The 20,309-nt window shown below is 31.7% G+C and overlaps 4 protein-coding genes across 8 annotated transcripts; 3 read left to right on the top strand and 1 right to left on the bottom strand.

Moving 5' to 3' along the window:
* The first annotated feature begins 1,290 nt into the window (after window positions 1–1,290).
* Window positions 1,291–6,114, top strand: LOC107015847 (transcription factor bHLH110). 2 transcript variants are annotated; one of them, XM_027916061.1, is made up of 7 exons: window positions 1,291–1,866; window positions 2,194–2,776; window positions 3,500–3,628; window positions 3,901–3,966; window positions 4,896–4,961; window positions 5,145–5,204; window positions 5,708–6,114. In XM_027916061.1, the coding sequence occupies exons 1-7, from the start codon at window positions 1,691–1,693 to the stop codon at window positions 5,855–5,857; spliced, it is 1,230 nt and encodes a 409-aa protein (XP_027771862.1). In that variant the 5' UTR covers window positions 1,291–1,690; the 3' UTR covers window positions 5,858–6,114. The 2 variants fall into 2 exon arrangements, with proteins under 2 accessions (XP_027771862.1, XP_015071751.1); XM_015216265.2 differs by having other exon boundaries at window positions 1,292–1,866; window positions 5,714–6,112.
* Window positions 6,115–9,912: 3,798 nt separating this feature from the next.
* On the top strand, window positions 9,913–13,741 carry LOC107017692 (bifunctional nuclease 2). Of its 3 annotated transcripts, XM_015217915.2 has the most exons (11): window positions 9,924–10,125; window positions 10,726–11,034; window positions 11,446–11,616; window positions 11,730–11,779; window positions 11,883–11,939; window positions 12,016–12,081; window positions 12,201–12,275; window positions 12,612–12,730; window positions 13,000–13,091; window positions 13,276–13,331; window positions 13,452–13,741. In XM_015217915.2, exons 2-10 carry the CDS (start codon window positions 10,743–10,745, stop codon window positions 13,326–13,328), a joined length of 975 nt encoding a protein of 324 aa, XP_015073401.1. In that variant the 5' UTR covers window positions 9,924–10,125; window positions 10,726–10,742; the 3' UTR covers window positions 13,329–13,331; window positions 13,452–13,741. The 3 variants fall into 3 exon arrangements, with proteins under 3 accessions (XP_027772466.1, XP_015073401.1, XP_027772465.1); XM_027916665.1 differs by lacking the exon at window positions 11,446–11,616 and having other exon boundaries at window positions 9,913–10,125; XM_027916664.1 differs by lacking the exon at window positions 13,452–13,741 and having other exon boundaries at window positions 9,967–10,125; window positions 13,276–13,334.
* Window positions 13,742–13,895: 154 nt separating this feature from the next.
* On the top strand, window positions 13,896–17,083 carry LOC107017063 (phosphatidylinositol/phosphatidylcholine transfer protein SFH4). 2 transcript variants are annotated; one of them, XM_027916663.1, is made up of 8 exons: window positions 13,896–14,514; window positions 14,907–15,099; window positions 15,431–15,530; window positions 15,721–15,987; window positions 16,064–16,141; window positions 16,230–16,331; window positions 16,501–16,550; window positions 16,640–17,083. In XM_027916663.1, the coding sequence occupies exons 2-8, from the start codon at window positions 14,963–14,965 to the stop codon at window positions 16,770–16,772; spliced, it is 867 nt and encodes a 288-aa protein (XP_027772464.1). In that variant the 5' UTR covers window positions 13,896–14,514; window positions 14,907–14,962; the 3' UTR covers window positions 16,773–17,083. The 2 variants fall into 2 exon arrangements, with proteins under 2 accessions (XP_027772464.1, XP_015072828.2); XM_015217342.2 differs by lacking the exon at window positions 13,896–14,514 and having other exon boundaries at window positions 14,521–15,099.
* Window positions 17,084–17,233: 150 nt separating this feature from the next.
* LOC107017690 (AAA-ATPase At3g50940-like) lies at window positions 17,234–19,471 on the bottom strand. Its single transcript, XM_015217910.2, has 3 exons — window positions 18,905–19,471; window positions 18,002–18,635; window positions 17,234–17,738 (listed from the first exon to the last, which is right to left on the bottom strand). Exons 1-3 carry the CDS (start codon window positions 19,279–19,281, stop codon window positions 17,370–17,372), a joined length of 1,380 nt encoding a protein of 459 aa, XP_015073396.1. The 5' UTR covers window positions 19,282–19,471; the 3' UTR covers window positions 17,234–17,369.
* Window positions 19,472–20,309: the final 838 nt, after the last annotated feature.

Genomic DNA, 20,309 nt, shown 5'->3' with positions numbered 1-20,309 from the left:
CCCCACCACTTAGGGAGCTCGTATATATCCTTGGTGGTTGGAGTCGAAAAAAAAGATGTTACAAATGTTCTTCCAGTTATGTCATTATTATCAACTTCAAAAGCTTGCATATCATGTGAACTTATACGTGCATGACACATAATGTTAGCTTTAGCCTAACAAATGTCATGGATTTGTCCCTCCGGCTATGCCATATTAACCCCAAAACCACATATGGCACGTGGACTTGTGCAATACCTCGTAAAACTTGTATGATTTTCCTCTTTTATTCATATATAAGACTCGCCTAAAATATTATGTGCAAGTCTTCTTCAAAACCTAGCCAACCTAGAAGCTACTCTGTTAGTCCTTCTCTTAACTCGCCCTTATCTATCCACCCTCCGTCTTTGGCCGGGTCACAACTGGATAGCTCCATACATTACATGCCTACATTGTACCTATTTCCAATAGATGATCAACAATTATATGTATATCAAGACATTGGACCATTAAACTTGAACTTAAAAGGGTTACTCAATAGCCTATATTGCATGTTCTTCCTTAGCTTTTTATCACAATACAACTTTTAATTACAAAGAAAACTAACAAATGTATATAGCTAGTATCATGGACCACATGAATAATGGAAAGATAAGCATATCCAAATTGGCCTTTATGTTTTAATTTTAATATATAACAACAAGAAGGGGAGTATATATAGTACAATTACAAAGACTTGTCAAGAAAACATGTGGGTATCAAAGAAAGAGAAATAACAATCAAATGAAATATATGGCCCTTTTGTTATCATTTCTCTTCACAAAATACACTTTTTTTCATTCAAAGCCTTGGGATTGAAGGCAGCAGCGCCAGACATTTTTAATCATAACCTTAGGGAATTATAATCATCTCCCTGTAATTGCAGTCACCCCCCTAAATACCCACCCTACCCCTCCACCAAAAATACAATTAAATTATTATATTATATAGTATGATGCCCTTGGAGACAAGAGTGGGAGACATGAAATTCGTTTTTTTATATTGTGAATGTGCAAAAAAATAAAGTTTGGCAGAAAAAGGAAAAAGAAATAGAATACATTATACTATACCTTATATACTCATTTTTGTTTTATTTTAATACATCACCATTTCCTTTTTAGTCTATTACGAAAAGAACGTAATGTCATCTTCTTATGTTTCTATTAAGACATGTTTAAAACGACAAGAATTAAAAATACTTTTTTTTAAAAATCTGTATCTAGATAAATACTGTCATATAAAATGAAACGGAGAGTATATATATACTTATTATATTATGAGAGCTATAGCTAGGGGTTCTATCTCTTCTTGTTTGCTTGCTTGTTTTCTTTCTTTTCAAGGTTGCTTTTAAACCCCTTTGAGACATTGAATGAGTAAGAACAAGACTTATATGATGAAAAAGTTTGCTAAAAAAGTGAAGATGTCAAATTTATGTAGGTTTAATTTCTTTTGAGTTTATATAGTATAGTATATAGTAGTAGAGTGGAGCTAGCTATAGCTTAAGTTTTTTTTTTTTTTGAAAAGAGAAGAAGATAAGAAGGAGGAGGAGGAGAAGAAGCATGAGTAGTATATAGTACTTTTGCTTTTTAATTATTCTTCATCTTGGGATTTTCAAGTGCCTTAAAAAAAAAAAATCTCATATTATTATTATTATTATTATTTTTGTTCAATTATGGAGCCTGCAAATCTCCATCAACAATATCAATATCATCAACTCCAATTCCAAGATCAATTTCCTCTTATTGGTATTTCTCCAAATTCTTCTTCATCTTCTAATAATTCTTGCTATGGAGGAGTTTCAACAACAAACACTTGGACCCCATGTACTACTACTAATACTACTATCTTGTAAGTGATCCACTTTATTATTTAGTCATATAGTGTTTTCATATGAATGATTATATTTTGGCTACTTCCATTATATTATCATGATAAGTTTTTGGAATATTAGAATCTCTCTTCTCTTTCTCCTAATATTTTTTTTTCTTTTGACATTCTTTTCTTGATTTGATGTGTAGCAAATAGAAATTCAAGTAAAGTAATTCCCTTGGATTCATTTTCCTTAGACCAATATTTACAATCTTGAAACTTTGATTAATTATTAATTACTTTTCCTCAAAAGCAATACTGTTAATTAGATTTAATTATCTAATCTTTTTTTTTATTATTATTTAGGAACAGTCATGGAAGTGGTCTTATTAATTCTTCATATTCTAGTGGAGACATCATCAATACTACAAATTCATCATCAAGTGATCATCCATTAAACCTAGTTAATTCTATGAGTAGTACTACTCATCAAGATTTGGGATTTCATCAATGGGCTAATAATAACATTAAGCAAGAAAATTCATTGGATAATTCATATCAAAGATTTACTCAAATGTTGAAAAGTCCAGAAGAAGGAGGAGAATTGAGTGATATGAATGCTAAGCTTTTGCTTGGTACACTTTCTAATACTGGCCTTCAACTTTATCATGGAGATAATAATAATAATAATCTTGTGTATTCTTCAAATTCTAGTAGTATTAGTACTATTAATAGAGGAAGATTTAGTCAAATATATCCCACAATAAATGTGTCCAATTTGAATATAAATCATCAAGCAAATTCTTGTAGCTCTTTGGATATGAATTTACAGCCATTGGATCTCATCAATTCTACAAGATATGGAGGGAGTTTTAGCCAAACATATGGCTTAACAACAAATCATTTTCAGCATTCATCAAGTGAAAGTCCAGTAAATAGCTCCACAAGTGTAAGTATTTCTATATATATATATTTTTTTGTGTATTTTCTAGAGTTCAGTATTCACATCGTTATATGTGAATACTGACCTCCAAATACCAGTGAAATTAAGTGATACTTTACTTAATTACAAACTAAAACTTCAACGTTTTTTAAGTGAAATTTATATCAGGCTTTTGAATTAAAACTTTATTTTTTTCAAGCTTCAAACCAAATATTGTCAAAATGTCTCTTCTTCTTCTCATCTATTAATGTTTTTTTATCTAAATACTTAATTTTGCATGCATTTAATTTGTGCATTTGTTCATACTATGTTACTAGCAAGTAGGGATAAGCAATTTTAACCTAAGTTTAATAATATGGTTAATAATTATACATACTTGCATATTTCTATTTAGGGAATTAATTGCAAGATATTAATCCAACGAAATAATGTCCATTTTCCTTTAAATATTGTTTGTGATTCTCTTAATTACAAGAGAATTGGGAAAGTTTTTTTTTTTTTTTTTAAAAAAAATTTCATAATTATATGCAAGAAAAGAGAAAGGCATTCTTTTTTCATATTAAAGTTTACTTCAGCTTTATACGTTTATATATGGCTCTTTATCTCTTTTTATTTTTTCACTTTCTTCAGAAATGAGTCCTTCTTTTTGATTGATATGATTAAATGTGTAAAATTAACTTTATTATTATTATTATTAATATTATTAATATTATTATTTGAATTTTGAAGATATCAGCCTTTAGTAATGGAATGCCTGAAGCTAAAAGGACCAGCAATACTTTGGAGACTAATAAAGGTCCTCAAAATGCACCCAAAAAATCAAGAGTTGATTCACGCGCATCATGTCCACCCTTTAAGGTAATTTATTAAGTTATGTATATCGATCGTGCAAAAATAATATTTATGATACGATATACATATGTACAGGTTATCTGTTATAACAAGTTAATATGTATATATATATATGTTATCATATCACATTTGATATAGAGAGTTATTTTATGTTATTGAAGGTAAGGTGAAAAAATTATTTATACAGTCGATGCGTATAAACGATAAACTAACATATAGGATTATTAAGGGAAGTAAACTAAGCTTTTAATTGATATTTAAATTGGAATATAATGCAGGTGAGAAAGGAGAAATTAGGAGATAGAATAGCAGCTCTTCAACAATTGGTAGCACCTTTTGGCAAGGTATATATACCGTCTTATATTTTTCTTTTTAGTCCGTTTATAACATCATGTTATTAATAACGAAATTAAATTTGGGTCATTTGATTATAATTGCCTTAAAGAGATTACTCAGAATCTTAAATTGGTAGTGAAATTGATTTTTAGTGACCTTTCACTATCTTAATGTTTGGACCTAGATAATATAATTAAAATTAAGTGAGTGATGGGTAAATTAATTATTTTAGAACGAAACTTGAACCGACAACAATGACATTGTTGAAAAGAACAATAGTAGTAAGCAAATAAATTAAAAGTAATTTTTACATAAGACCTATGATCATATAAGATAAAGATCTTAAGTCTGAATCTCATCGTCATCTGTATATTTTCAACCAAACACAAAAGATATTAGTAAAATGATTTAGAGTAACTTATACACTAATATTAGTATAGTAATAAGAAACTTTCCTCACTTTTTTTTAATATATAGAAATTATAATGAAATTCTCAGAATAAAAAGCTAGGTTGAATTAGATGGTCGTTTTGGCGTAAAAATATTCAAACATATACAGCACGAATTTCATGGAATTGTACAGTGAACAAAGTGCATGCTTAGGGTATTTATAACCCCAAGAAAAACATTGTTCACAAATCACTATATTTCTAAAAAAAAAAAAGAATTCATCCGATATTTAATATCCGCACATTCATAATCAAAATATTTCATGCTGAATTGGGTGAAAACTTCAATTATATATGTACCACGTACTTAGAGTCCGACTAAATTCAGACTCATGCGTTGTAGAATTCATTTCTGAAGACGATACTCAACATGATTTTTAACATTTCATAAGTTTAAATTCGAAATCTCTGATTAAAATAGATAGATCTCAATAATTATATACGCGTGACAAGTAAACTAAAATGTTTTGCATGTGAAAATATTGCAGACGGACACAGCATCTGTACTAATGGAAGCTATTGGTTATATCAAATTTCTTCAAAACCAAGTTGAGGTACTTACCTATACCGTTATTATCACCTTCCATAATATATATAGCTTGAACTTGCTTCGTATTTTGTTGTCATATTATTCTTATAATTTCACTTTGCTTCAAGATATATAATTTTCTTTTACTAGCTAGGGTTTGAGATTTTCTTTTTTTTGTTATTGATCATGTTTCACTTACTTTTTGTAGACACTAAGTGTGCCATACATGAAATCATCACGAAGCAAAGCCAGCAGATCATTGCATGGAGTAAGATATATATAACTTCATTCTTCTACACACTGTCTCAATTTATATGAAACTCATTCTTTTCTGGTCCGTTTAAAAAGAATGATATTTTTCTATATAATAATTTAATTTTACCTTTTCAACTTTACCCTCAATGAGAACAAAAAATGATTTCTCATATGTCAGTCAACTAATACTTTTACTTGTCTCAATAAAATCACCTTCCTTGTTAAATCCAATTTTCTTCGTCAAAGAAATTGATTTTAGTAAAGAAAATAATTATAAATTGAGTAAGCGAACTAAAATATTTATCTACCTTTATTTTAGACCTCAAAACTCGAGTTCTAAAAATATTTTTTTTTCTTACAAATTTTGTGCTCAGTCAAATAGTATTATGTATCAATGGTTGACTATGTTAGGTCCCATCTTTGTTATACCATAGTTTTATCGTTCCGAAAGATATTAAGGATCGATAATCTTTCTTATTTACTGATATATATATTGTATTGATATCATTATGACGGGTGCAGGGTGGCGGAGAGATGAATAATGAAGAAATGAAAAGAGATCTTAGAAGCAGAGGTTTGTGTTTAGTGCCCTTAACATGTTTAACTTATGTTACTGAAGGTGGAGGAGGTGTTTGGCCGCCCCCTAATTTTACTGGAGGCACTTAAATTAGGAGTTTAATTTGGCCAACTCATTTTCTTTATGTAATTTTTATCATTTTTGCTTTATTAATGGAGCAAACTTGGTCATTCTGAAAAAAAGAAAAGAAAAAACAAACATAACTGTTATGTTATTGTAGAATGGACCAAGTTTGATCCATTAATGGTTTGTTAGTTTTTAACATTACCTTTTTCATATTGTTAATTATTATGACTTTGTGCAAGTTATTTGAATTCAAAGTAACTAATGCTCCCATTTTAGCATAGTACTTGCAAACTTTTCTCTGTATATATTTCTTTCTTTCGTTTTAAATAAAATTTAAAAAATAAAAAGAATTTTTTAATATTATAGTCGTAAATTAAAGATGTGTGTATAGTCTTTTAAATCGTGTGATTTTAAACTTTCATGATAGAAACACATGCTATAATTAATCTCTGTAATTATCTTATGGTAAAAAAATAATAATTAAACTTAACCGCTTTATAATCAAATAATTTTAATGTTCAGATTTGAAGTTTGAACCGTTAAAGTGTAACTTCAAACTTTAGGTATATTGTTCAAACTTTTGGGACCTTCGAGGAGATTTCGACCCCTAACTTTAGACCCGAAGGTATCATGAGATTTTCGTTTTGAGAGTTTAAACTTCAGAGAGTTCAGAGTTAGATTTGACATAATATATAAACATGATTCTTAACTTTACATCAACTGTTAAATATATCCTTTAACTTTGAGTGTGCATAATAGACACTTAAACTTGTATAAAACTGAATAATTGGACACATTCGTCCTACATGACATCATCGCACGTGTATTATGCTATGTAAGACACGTGTGTCTACTTGTTCAATTCTATACAAGTTTAAGTGTCTACTTGTACACACTCAAAATTAAAGGTCATATGATATCAAATTAATGATCATGTTTATGTATTATGCCGTTTAGATTTGGCGATTGTTCCAAACATTAGGAGTCTTAAACTCAAAAATAATTAAGGAAGAGAGGCGAGTTGAATATTGACTAAACTTTAAATGTAATTTTTATGAACTGACTAAAACTTAAAGGGTGTACCTAAAAACAGCTACATGAAACCGGCCCAATAATGGGCTTGAAGTACGCCACATGGGCTGGGTTTATGCAGTAATTCCGCAATTGAAATGGCGGGCCGAAATATAGTATATGTATATTGTATATATATAGTATATGTTATAACCTATACATATATTATAAACTAGTAGATCATGTGTTTAGGATTGTAATTATCTCTTATAAGTATTGATTCATCACTTAATTGCGGTTCTAGAGACAATTTTCCTAGTTATCGGATACTTACTAGTTAGAGGCGGGGCCATGATTTCATTAAAGGATATCTCAAAAACATAAGTATGTCGCTAGCCAGGATCAAATACACGGCTTTGAGAAAGTTTTGCCATACCTTCACCATTGCGCTTAACTTTTATCTTGTTTCAAGAGGTGTTAAGACTGACATATATACTTATAAATATAAAATTAAAATTTAACTTATATAAACAAATAATTTTTTAATAAAGACGTGTCATGCTAGGATAACTCCATGCTATTATATTCCTATTATTGTTATACCTATTCAAATCCTCAAAATTCTAATGAAAACACTAATTGTACACTAAACGAATACATTTATACTTTAATTAATATATATTCATTTCTTGCTAGATCGATATAATATTCAATTGATTCCCTTGTTAGTTGTTACCCTTGCTTACAACATACTCTTTCTTGGTTTATTTTAATTTTAAAGTATGAGTAAAGCATTTTTGGAATGTATACAACTTCGTTGATATTGAATTAAATAAAAAATCCAAGTAAAATTCAAAGGCATATATCAAAGTTATAATAAATTTATAAAGGATAAATAAAAAAAATAATCCAACACATTGCTTGGCTAGTAATTAAAGCCGCCATAGTTGAACTAGTCTATTATTGGCTCATTGCCAAAATCATTAAATGAATATAATTTTATTATTATTATTATGTCCTTTGCCAGCTATTTTGCTTCAAGCTTCTTCCATTTATTACAATTTACACCTACCAAGAATATAACTTATGAAAATCATAGTTTCTATCAAAAAAAAAAAAAAAAAAAAGTTGTACCAAAATAAAATGTTATATCTTGCATAAATTTAGTGAAAGTTACGACTTCCCCAAATATTATATTTGTACAATTACAAAATATAATTAAACAAAGTTATATCTTAAATTATTCTACTAAAAATAATGAATTCTATCATTCTAAACTTCTTGTTATTATTATCTTTTCTTAAGATAAAATTGAATAAAAAGTTAATTTTTTTAATCTTTTAAGTGTGTCATTTTTTCAGAATCGTGTGTTTAAAAGAAATGGATGAAATAATAGTTGACTTTCAAATAATAAGATAAGATAAATAAAGTACAAGAAAGATATTTTCCCCCATGTTCAAAACCTTTTTCTTTGATGAAAAAAGAAACTTTTTTTTTTCATATTAAAGGAATTGTTAGGCAAGGGGTTCGAACAATGATATTTAAGGAAATATAAATAAATAAAAGGAAAAAAATACTCAAATACGTTAATTGCTATTTTTGAGAAAAGATTCATTCATACTATTTGTCAAAAACCTACAATATTTTTAATTTACAAATAAGGACATACACAATTTTTTCCAAATAAAAATAATATAAATAAATCAAACTTTTAATTCAGCTTAAAAGCTGGTCAAATTGACTTAAAAGCTGATTTTTGACTTATTTAGCTGTTTGGCAATACTCAAAATAACTTATTTTAAGTTAAAAAAAACTTATTTTAAGCCAAAAGTTAAAAGCTGGGGTAGAGGTGCTTTTCTTTTTTTAGCTTATAAGCTGTTTTAAGTTGACCACATTTTTATCTTTTTGCCTTTAATATTTTTATACAATCTCCAAATTACAACATAACCCTAACATCTCTTTCTTCCATTTTCCCTTTTCACGTTTGGCATAGCAACTTCAGCACTTTTATCGAAACACATAACTGCTTATTTTAAAAATAAGTTTCACACTTTCAAAAGTACTTTTTTAAAGCTGCTTTTATTAAGTCCACCCAAACGGGCCCTAAGTAAATAATTTTTTTCCCCTTAATGTGCTATATGCATAGCGATCCAGATTCTAGTATCTTACGATAGGGTCCCTCAAAATAATTCACAAAAAAGGGCCTGAATTGTGCTAAATTGACAACAGAAGGACCCTTATCCAGTGAAGTACACGTGGCAGTCACATAGCAGTTTTAATTTCGTCGGCCGGCATTGAGGTGAAGTGTCTATCAGTTAGCTTGATAATGACGTCCCCTCTATGCAATGCAAACAAACCTCTATTCTTATGAATTACCATAATTACCCTTTCCATGCTAAGATATTTTGCAACAAATCTAAAATTAAATAGGTTAAAGTTAGGCACAAAATTTTACTTAGACACCTAATCTGAACATGTTCATTTGAAACGCCTTATGTAAGATTTTGTTATTTTATTTTGATATTTTTTATTAGCATGTCAAAATGAATGTAATACACTCAATAATAGAGCGTGAAAGATTCATTTAGCTATTTTTATTTTGTTTTCCTTTTCTATTTCTCCATTTTTCAATTCAATACACCTTCCGCCATTTTCTAAATCTTAAACTCCTTCAATGGAAGTTGATTTTTTTTATTCAAAGCCATTTTTCTTCTTCGATGGCTTAATAAAACTTACTGCAACTTTAGGAGGTCACCAACCATCGATAACAAAAATATATTTAACACATAAATATCTAACCCCCTCTCTCTCAAAATAAAATATAAAAATAAACACATAATTAGAATATTGACATGAATACCTACACTTTGAAACATATAATTTTTTTTAAAAAAAGAAATTAGGAATTTATATTATATTTCTAGAAGCAATATATATGGTTTTCCTTGGGCATGAGGTAAGAGGACAAAATTGTCCATAAAGAAAAATGGGAAAGTGTTTTTCCTTGTCCAATGGAATTAAAATATCTACAACTCCCTACTTAACTATTCTTCTCCATTTCTCTTTTTTCTTCATTCATTCATTCAATACACTCAAAAAAAATAAAGTGTTTTATCTCTTTGCTCACACTATTTCTCTTCTCCTTTATCCATACCTCTTTGTCGCCTCTAAATTTCTCTTTCTCCAACTAAAAAAAAATATCTATTTTGCTTTTCTCTTATTTCTTTTCTGATAATAATAATTTATCAGTAAAGTTGAAGGCTTACGATCGGTGATCCAGGTACTACCTAACGCTATTATTGTTGTTCAATTGGATCGATCAGAGGATTAAACGATTTGATTGTATCATTGAAAAAAGTTGAATTATTATTTTGTTTTAATCGTTGATCACTGATGGTTAAGTTGAAGTTTTAAGCAGAACAAGTGTAAAAATTGAATCTATTTTGTAATATTATGGCGGTTTAGACTCAAGTAGTGATTACCATGGTGTTGTTGACTTTTGATTGGTAAATTGGAGCAAATATGTTGCTTTAGTACTTTGAAATCCTCTGTTTTTTTAATTGGATTTACTTATATAGTTTATGGAATTATATTTGTTATAGTTAATCAATCATGGAATGGATAGGTGAGAACCCCTAACTGTTTTAAAATTCAAATTATTATAGAATTGAAGGAACATAGATAGTGGCGGAGTTAGGATTTTACTCAAAATACAAAGAGGTAAACCAAGGGATTTAACATCTACGTATATATGGAGTGTAATTTTTTGACTGGATGTAGAAAATTCATACAAGTGGTATTTATAAGTAATTTGTGATTGAGCTGTAGTTGGAATAGAGGAAGTAGATTTTTGTTTACGATGTAATTGTTGTCTATGTAGATCCCTGAGTAGGCAGAATGAGCTCTCTGCAAGGGCCTGTTATTTGTCCTGTTGTTCGTGGAAAGCAAACAAGTCAGTTTGCTGTTCCTGTCAATTCTTCTGTAGTGAAGGCGAAGATTTTGAAGAGTAGGTTCTGGGGGATTAATGGGATCTCTAGCTTCCGGGTTAATGTGGCTCGTCAATCACGATCACGAGTAAGCAAGGTGATACAATGCACTTTTAGTTCATCATCAGATGGAAATGGTAGCACGGCAGAGAATTCCAATGAAAGTAACGCAGATTATGTGAACTCTAGCGTGGTCGAAGCTGGTATGCTAACTTTGTTCTCAAGTGCTATATTACTTATTGGCATACTATGATTCTTTATTGAGAAAAAAAAACAATTGATAATGCATGGATTCATTGTGCCAAATAATAGTTTCAATATTGTCGTGCTTGGATTCATTGTGCGAATTATAATGACTGAAGTATAACGTTCTAATTTAGTATTGAGATGATTCTTCCACCTTGTGATGACATTCTATAAATATTCCAACTTTTCTGCGTATTTCACGTCAGTTTTGGAGTCAGGTTGTGGACCTCACTGTTGGCAGTCTTTTGCTTTCGCATAAGTCAAAAGGCAATCTCATTTTTAAAAGATTGATATCAACCAACTTTCCCTAAATAAGTAAAAATAAGAAGGTAGTATGTGGGGTTAAATTTCCAATTCTTCTTGTGTAGTTGAAGTGCGAAGTGGGCCAGATGGTTTCATGATCAAAATGAGAGATGGAAGGCATTTGAAATGTGTGCATAATAATCCACAAGGAGGTCATCTACCGGATTATGCTCCACATCCAGCGATTGTATTAAGAATGGAAGACGGGACAGGGCTTCTTCTCCCTATTATTGTTTGTACGTAGATATTTCGTTCATTTGTTTACATGACTAAACTGTCTCTTAGGTGCATAATAAATGAAGTAAAGGCCATCTCATTTCTTTGTGTGTGTGTCTGTTTTATATGACAGTGGAGATGCCAAGTGCATTGCTCATGGCAGCTGTGCGTAATGTCCAAATTGTAAGTTTTCCTATCTAGGTGCTCGTAAAGCCATCCAGCCAAATTTCTTGCAGCATTTTTCTATTTCCGTTACTGAAAAAGACAAATGTTGGCTTTGTTTCAGGCCCGACCAACAATGTATCAAGTTGTGAATGACATGGTTGAGAAGATGGGTTACACGGTAAGCTTGTTATTTGTGCTCTTACCAGTATTTGTGTTATCTTTTATGCTTGATCTGACAGTTCCCCTGTTTGAAGGTTAAACTTGTTCGAGTTACAAAGAGGGTGCACGAGGCTTATTATGCTCAGTTATATCTAACAAAGGTGTGTAAAATGCTGTTACTGTGCTGACTGACCACGTCCTCACGTTTCAGTACATTTTTAGGATAGGGGTATGCAACATAACCACCTCTAATATTGTTGTAATATGGTTGTCATTACAGTCCGACAATGATGCCGAGAGTATTAGCTTTGATCTTCGTCCGTCTGATGCAATCAACATTGCTGTGAGAAGCAAGGTAGAAAACTAGTCTCCTCAGCTTCTGTTTTGTACATGAGCTAACTGATACCTTATTATTTTGGAGTTAACTACATATGCAATGTATATCTTACTTTATATCCACCCTAAACCAAGTTATACAAGTTACAAGTACTATGATCCGTTCCATGATTGAGCCCATGATCCCTCTATCTGTGGATGGAGCACAATATACAAATTGTGTACAATGGCATCCACTTTCCGTCAATAGTCCCCATTCCTATATTCCTATTTCCTCACTTTAATTCAACTTTATGGTGCTCTTGCACCAAATGAGTGCTAACATAATGAACCTTGTAATGTTTTATTATTCCAGGTGCCAATACAAGTCAACAAGTACTTGGCTTATAGTGATGGTATGAGAATTGTTGAATCTCCGAAGTCAATAGTGCACACTACTGGTTCAGACGGTCTCTTGTTCACCGAGCTTGACAGGTGAACCTCCATTAGGAACTCCTTGTTGAACTGTCACATCTTTTTTTTTGTGTCAGGAGAAATAGTTCAATAAATTGCTCGATTTTTTTACACGGTACTCCATATATTTTGATAGAAAAAATAACAATAGCATTATTTTCTTTTTTGGGGAACAAAAATTGTTAGTAGTTACAAATTATAGCTGAAACATTTCATGTGTCGCAAACGATGTCTGACAATGCCTTAATTGTGTTTTGACTAATAAAAATCCAACTTGTATTGTGGGTCAGGCCTAATGGCAAGCCATGCATTGAAACAAAGGAGTTTATTCTTGTGCGGAATATGCTGATTGCGGCGGTTGAAGAGCGATACAGAGATGCAGGTGCGCTTGTTAACATGTTCAGATTTTGTGTGGAATGGCGTTTCTGCTATTCATTAATGTGTCAAGTAAAAACTAGAGAATCAAATTGAAACGGATGGGATCTTTTTCTTCATAATTTTGTCAGTTTACAACCCTGGCTAACTATTTCTATTTTAGTTCTCACTTTTGATATTGGTAATTACAGCTCTGTGGAGGGACAAGCTTACTCAATTGCGATCCAAGAGAAACTGGATATAGAAGGTATACATATCGTCCAATTATTTTTCCTCAATGCTACGAACTTTAATCAAACTAATGGTAGTATTATCATTTGAGACATGTTTCAACTCGAATGACTATGCGTGAAAACTGATTTCGTAGGTGTGGTTAGTTGTTTGAGCAAAGAGACTACTTATGTGTATATAGAAGCCATTCATCGGAGCCAATGTGGTCAACATCTTCAGAGATCGATTGCAGTTCTCCCCTTAATATGTAATGTAAAAAAATAAGTTGTGAATATCTGTATATACGGAACTGTAATTCTAATGTAAGACGGACCGATAAACTTATGGTTTTCGGACAAGTGTTTTTTCAGTTTCAATGTTAATCTTACATCGGGTGTGCCGTATATTGTTTCGTTTGCTTATTAAGTAGTAAGTTGAAGATCTCAACATTGAAAAACTATTTCCGAATATACTATTACTGCCCTTTCATTAATTTGTACATATCGAAGGTTCATTAGAAGGGTAGTGTATTGTTTTCTACCTGAAGAAATTTTTCTATTCTTAGGATGTTAAACTACCAACATTATGGGTCTTATGTTGTATTCACCATGATATTTCCGAATACTGAATAGAATATGCTAAGTATACCAAAGAATCATTGTAATAATAAGACAAAATAAAATGTCATCTCCTTTTGGGTATATACTACTACAACTACAACTTGTGTTTTCATCAAGATAAAGTCTAACAGAGGAATTGGACGCAATCAGTTCTAGAAAAACATAGTGATGTTTGATATGAAGAAAAATGTTCCCCTCAGAAATAAAAGGTCAGGAGGGAGCCAAAAAAAACAACAAATTATAAAGGTTTGTGGCGGAACATGAGTGGTCTTAGATCTCAAGTCGGAGTTACTTTGGACACTCACACAAATGGAGTGTAATAATAACATATTCAGTATAATTTTATAAATAAATTAGATAGAAAAAGGACAATGGCATATTCCCGCCAGTGAAAGAACAAAACCAACCGTTATCAGAAAGCTTAACTGCTTCGTGAAACCTCCAATTCCTTTCATATCCAAACTCCAAATATGGTTTGAAGTAAAGTAATCGAACACTCAATGTTTTTGTTGCAGGTAAAAAAAAAAGATCTCTCATTTTATCTGTCAAGCAGACATTAATATAAACTTCAGTTTTCAATCACTCATACGAAAACGTCAGGTAATTTTGTATCATTTATAATATTTTTCTCTCTACTATATTCTTCAAATCAAATCAATATATTCACTATTACATGCGAATTGAACTTAAAAAACAATGATTTCATGTGAAAAATTTAGCATTGATCAATGATTTATGATTGAGGCTTTGAAATTAACAATATAACCAGTGCAATTTTACAAGTGGAGTCTGAGGAGGGTGTGTTTGTACGCAGTTTTACTAGCCAAACTCAGCAAGATTTTACTTATGGGTAGTCAGAATTTGCCTTGGGATGGTCATGAAGTTATGTTTTGCTTTACAAAGACATCTAAATTTTATCCCAGGATTATTTATTCTTATCCTTCAAACCAAACGAGCTCTTAATACTCGTATGAATTTGCAAATTTCTACAGGTGGTGAAGGATCTTTATTTGAGCATGGAAACTGTGAAGATCAATTACATTCTAAGATGATCAGGTCACAAGATGATATCGGATTCTCTTTTACCACAAAGGAGGAGTTGGAGTTTGTAAATGATTTTCGACAAATCCTGATCCTGGAGAATCTGCTTCCTCCTATGCATGATGATAATCTCAAATTATTAAGGTGACCTCTGTCTAATTTTTAACCAAAATCATCTTATTAGGTACTTCTAATTTACATCTGCTTGAAATGTAAGATGCAGAAAGTTAGATTTCTTAACTGGTCGCTTCTTTTGTGTCAATGTACGATTTTAAACAGGTCATTCATCATTTTGTCTCCAATATATAACCTTTACCTTTCATCAACTGTCATGTGATACAAGGCAGTTACGAAAAATTGCTCTTCTAACTCCATAGTTGTTTCCTAAGCACCAGGCGTTCATTTTCTAGACTTTATCTCAACTCATGTGATCACAGAAGACGATGATCTTAAACTTTGAGCTGTACAATTTCAGATTTCTTAAAGCTAGAAAGTCTGATAGAGAGAAGGCTAAGCTCATGTGGACAAATATGCTTCAATGGAGGAGAGAATTTGGAACTGACAGTATTATCAAGGTAGACTTACTTTTTTCGAACACTAGTACTCCCATTTTTTCTGTGAAATACCATATTTCTGAAGGTCGACTAAGGCTTATTAGACATCCTCTATCTTCCTAACCACATATGGAAGTTTTCTTCTGAATAATCCGGCCACATTTTGGTTTAAATTTCACAGTTTCTTGATCATACACAATATTTTGCTCAGGATTTCAATTTCCATGAAAGGGATGAGGTTCTACAAAACTACCCTCAGGGTTATCATGGCACAGATAAGGAAGGAAGACCAGTTTATATTGAAAGATTGGGACTAATGAACGTTGAAAAACTTTTGGAAGTAACTACTCTGGATCGTTATGTTAAATATCATGTCCAAGAATTCGAGAAGTCTATAGCCTTTCGGTTTCCTGCTTGCTCTGTAGCTGCAAAAAGACATATTAATAGAGGTGTTACCATCCTGGATGTTGAAGGAGTGGTATAGTAGTCTTTTCTGGTGGATTGTTAACCTCTTATTGTTCAGTTTTCATAATGCTCGTTTTTCTGTATTATAGAGTTTGAGGAACTTCACGAAACCTGTACGAGAAGTCATTTTGCAGCTGCAGAAGATTGATAATGACTATTATCCTGAAGTAATTTGATATACCTCCTATTACCTGAGCTATAACACATGACTTTTACTGATATCTAACATCTAACATTGGCAAAATAATTTTGCAGACACTTGGTGAAATGTTTGTTATAAACACTGGACCAGGATTTAGGCTGCTCTGCCATATACTCAAGCCTTTTCTTGACCCTGAAACGATGTCTAAGATTCATGTATGGCATCATGTTTTCTTCCTATGGTCAAGTTTTTCTCATGTTTCTTTTATATTATGTTATGAAGAAAGGGGTTCATTTATATCCCATATGAGGATTGATGAACGTGAGTCCGATCGAACAATTTTTATGTTGCTCATCAAGAGCTATTGATTTTTGAAATTTCTAGGTACTTGGCAACAATTATCAAGGCAAACTGCTTGAAATCATTGATGAATGGTAATGGCCTCTAACTTTGTTTATTCAATCCTAGATGTTATACAAGTTCTTAACGACTTAACATGTCGTGAAAACTTTGTGATTTTCAGGGAGTTGCCAGATTTTCTAGGTGGTAGGTGTACATGTGAAAATGATGGTGGTTGTTTAAGGTCAGATAAAGGGCCATGGAGAACCCTCAAGGAGATATCAATGGTGAATATGGATTGTTCCTTACGTTTCTAGTAGTACGCTACCAACCATTGCTAGCAGTGGTTGCTCATCTACACCATCTTATAGTATCTCAACTGATTCTGATCTTGGGAAGCAGAGTGTTTAGAGAAGACAATGGTAACACCAAACACTACAAGGCAACTAAAACCAGCTACAGATTGTATGTATATTCCATTTTCTTTTTCTTATAATGAAAACTTACGCTCTGTCTATTTTTGAAAATTTTATGTCACATAGCTCATACTTTGTGATCTATCTATGAATTGGCATAGACTATCCTTATCTAGATAGATGTCCCCATGAGCGACTACGTCTGTATATGTTTTGGTAACGACCTTCCCGCTACTCTATATAGTCCTATTATGAATACCACTGTGTTCTTGTAAGAGAATAAAAGATCTTGATGCTTTGGGAACTTTTTGAAACATCATAGGAAGCTTATGAATAATAAATCAGCCAATGATGAAAAGAACTAATGGAATAGAGGTAATTATGTTCTAAAAGCATCAGAAAAAGCTAATAGTATTGTTGTTCATTAACATATGAAAGAATATCAATTACTCTATACAGGAGTGGTAACGACTTATCTGTTTTAGTCAGCAATGTTGCTTAGCTTCTCGTCACACCCTCATGTTCCTTCTTTTGAAGGAATTTGACGAGGTTTTCTAGTGCAACGTCGGAGTTGTTGCTCTTCATCAGCTCTCCTGCTACTTCAGCTGGTGTTACCTTAACTCTCTGGAACAGATCTTCAATTTTCTTAAACAGTCTATGCTCCTCTGTCTTTAGGTAATTAGATGCTAGTACTCTGAAACCACTGAAAGTGCAGTGTGACATCTCAATGTGCACATCCATACGTCCAGGTCTCAACAATGCTGGATCAAGTCTGTCCTTGTGATTCGTTGTGAACACTATGATTCGCTCATCTCCACAACTCGACCACAAGCCATCAATAAAGTTCAACAGCCCAGAAAGTGTAATCTGCATTTGTAGAATATTTAGCAAAATACAAGTCAAAAGTATAATCCTAGCAGTTGATATTCATGCAAGTGCTTGAAGATCCATTATATATGTTTCACTAGTCATCAATGTAGTTACATCCTTCAAATCGTCGAACACATAAAAGATAGTTTTTTCTTCTTCTTTGTTGAATAACAGGAACGGATCTGTCTTTTCTTAGGAGAAGTGTGAAGTTCTTTTATGTTGTACACTGGAAAACGTGTCAACGAAATGCATTACTATACCTTGTCATCTTCAGTTGTGTCATTGCCATTTTCCCTATTCTGCAACCCCACATTGCAATCAATATCTTCTATCACAAGTATAGAGCGGTTTGATGAACCGATCAACAACCTTCTCAAATCCGAATTGCATTGCACCTCTCTTAAGTCCAAGTCATAAACATCGAACTTGAGGTAATTAGCCATAGCTGCAACTAAGCTCGATTTTCCTGTACCAGGCGGTCCATATAACAAGTAACCCCGTTTCCAAGCTTTTCCAACTCTCCTATAGTAATCTTTCCTACTTACAAAGATGTCAAGATCCTCAATCAGCTCCTTCTTCATTTCTGGTTCCATAGCCATTGTATCAAATGTTGCAGGATGGTTTAACACGACAGAACTCCAATAATCAGTCCCATTATAATCCACCGTGTGTAGCCTTACTACCCTTTTCTCCTCCTTAATCTCTTTGGCTCTCTTCAAAATATACGGTAAATAAGATTTTAAGGCCATCTCCTTTTGCTTCTTGTGAAAACTTAGCTCAAAATATCGAAGCTCTGTCTTCGGGTTAGTGCTCTTTTCACTCTGTTTAATTCCCCTAGACTTCATAATCCAGGTGAATTTGACATTTTCATAATTGTCAGTTACTTCTTGGAACCTATTCACATAAAAAGCTTCAACAAATTTTAGATAGCTTTTAGAAATTGGACATACTCATTATTTTTTCAAATTGTGAAATTTTTACCTGCAAATAAATGTATATTCTACAAATTTTGCCATTATACCAAACTTCATAGAGAATTTGAAATTGAAGAGCTAGATTATTGTATTATCACAACGATGAAAAATCACATTATACCAAAATTCAGAGGCACAAAATTTAATTCATATTTCAAACACAATTTCTCAGCAATCAACTTCACTTACCTATCAACAGTGACGGCGAGTTCTTCGTCTTCATCAGGCTTGTTAACTTTGATCCTCCGAGTCCAATCATTAACCTTTGTACCCAAATAAACATTGACGGCGCCGAACATTTGGTTCGAAGTGAGACCTTCAGATTCTTCAATCACCACAGTCAGCTGCGATGAAAGGCGGTTCGATAATTTTTGAAATCGTGAAGAAAAGAAGAGCTGGAGTTGTTCCGGTACAAGGTCGCTAGCTATTGATCGGAAAAGAATCACTGAAGCGGTGAGAGAAGTGGCCGCCGTTAAAATTGTCTTAGAGGACGGCATCGTTTCGAGAAACTCCATTTTTGTTTGGGAAATTGCACAAGTTTGCATATGATTTTGATTATTGATCATTCTTGGCGGGCAAGAAATCTCTAGAAAAAATGGGTTCGCACATGTCTACAAAACTCTCGGGCCATATGATGTGAAATTTTAGGCATACAAAATTACATAAATTTCATTAAAAAAATTCAAATTATAAAGTAATAAGATATCGGATATATTGGAGATGAAATTTTTATAATTTTTTAAAATGATAAAAATTATAATTTTTTTGAATTTCTAACAATTATCAAGGCAAACTGCTTAAAATCATTAATGATCGACATTTAAGGGTGATAAAATATTGAAAATAAAAAATTAAGGAAGGTAAAGTTGAAAATTGGCATGTAGCCTATAGGTTTGGTCGGGAGGAGATATTTGACTATTTTCTCATTTAATAATATTATTTTACTTCTCAACGTGTTTTTTTTTTATAACAACTCTATTGTCCGTACATACCACTATGAAAGGATATATTACCATTAACAACCACCCAAACAAGTTATTAATTAATAATTAAAATAAAATCATGAATTCTCTCTTTCTCTTCCAACCATATTTTTATTGTTGTTAATATAAATACGATACATAAGATCTAAGTTATATATATTTATCATCTATCCAATACGCGATCAATTAATAATCATAATCAATCAAATATAAATTACAAATATTTATCGAACAACTTTAAAATTTAACTCATAAGAAAATTTTGATAATATCATCATATTTAGTATTTTGACAAATTATAATAGTTTATACTTACGAAAAACAAATCTAACTTGTAATTATCAATAAAAAGTATATAATCAAATTGAAATTACAATATCAAACTGGCTTCTTTGATTATAGATTTGAGTGATTTTTGAATCTAGGCTAGATAATAGTAATATGAGTGTCTTCGAATGTGCTTACTTATGAATAATGCATATTTGATAGTCCGGGAACTTTCTGAAGCTTTGCGAAAAAGGAAAAATATTGAGGATTCGTGACACCAATTTGACATTCAAATATGTTAAGACTTTTTAAACTTCGTTGAAGAATGTTTTTCTAATTAAAAA

The sequence above is a fragment of the Solanum pennellii genome, chromosome 4 (assembly GCF_001406875.1).
Source record: "Solanum pennellii chromosome 4, SPENNV200".
NCBI classification, from domain to species: Eukaryota; Viridiplantae; Streptophyta; class Magnoliopsida; order Solanales; family Solanaceae; genus Solanum; species Solanum pennellii.
This window is presented reverse-complemented; position numbering and strand designations above follow the sequence as displayed.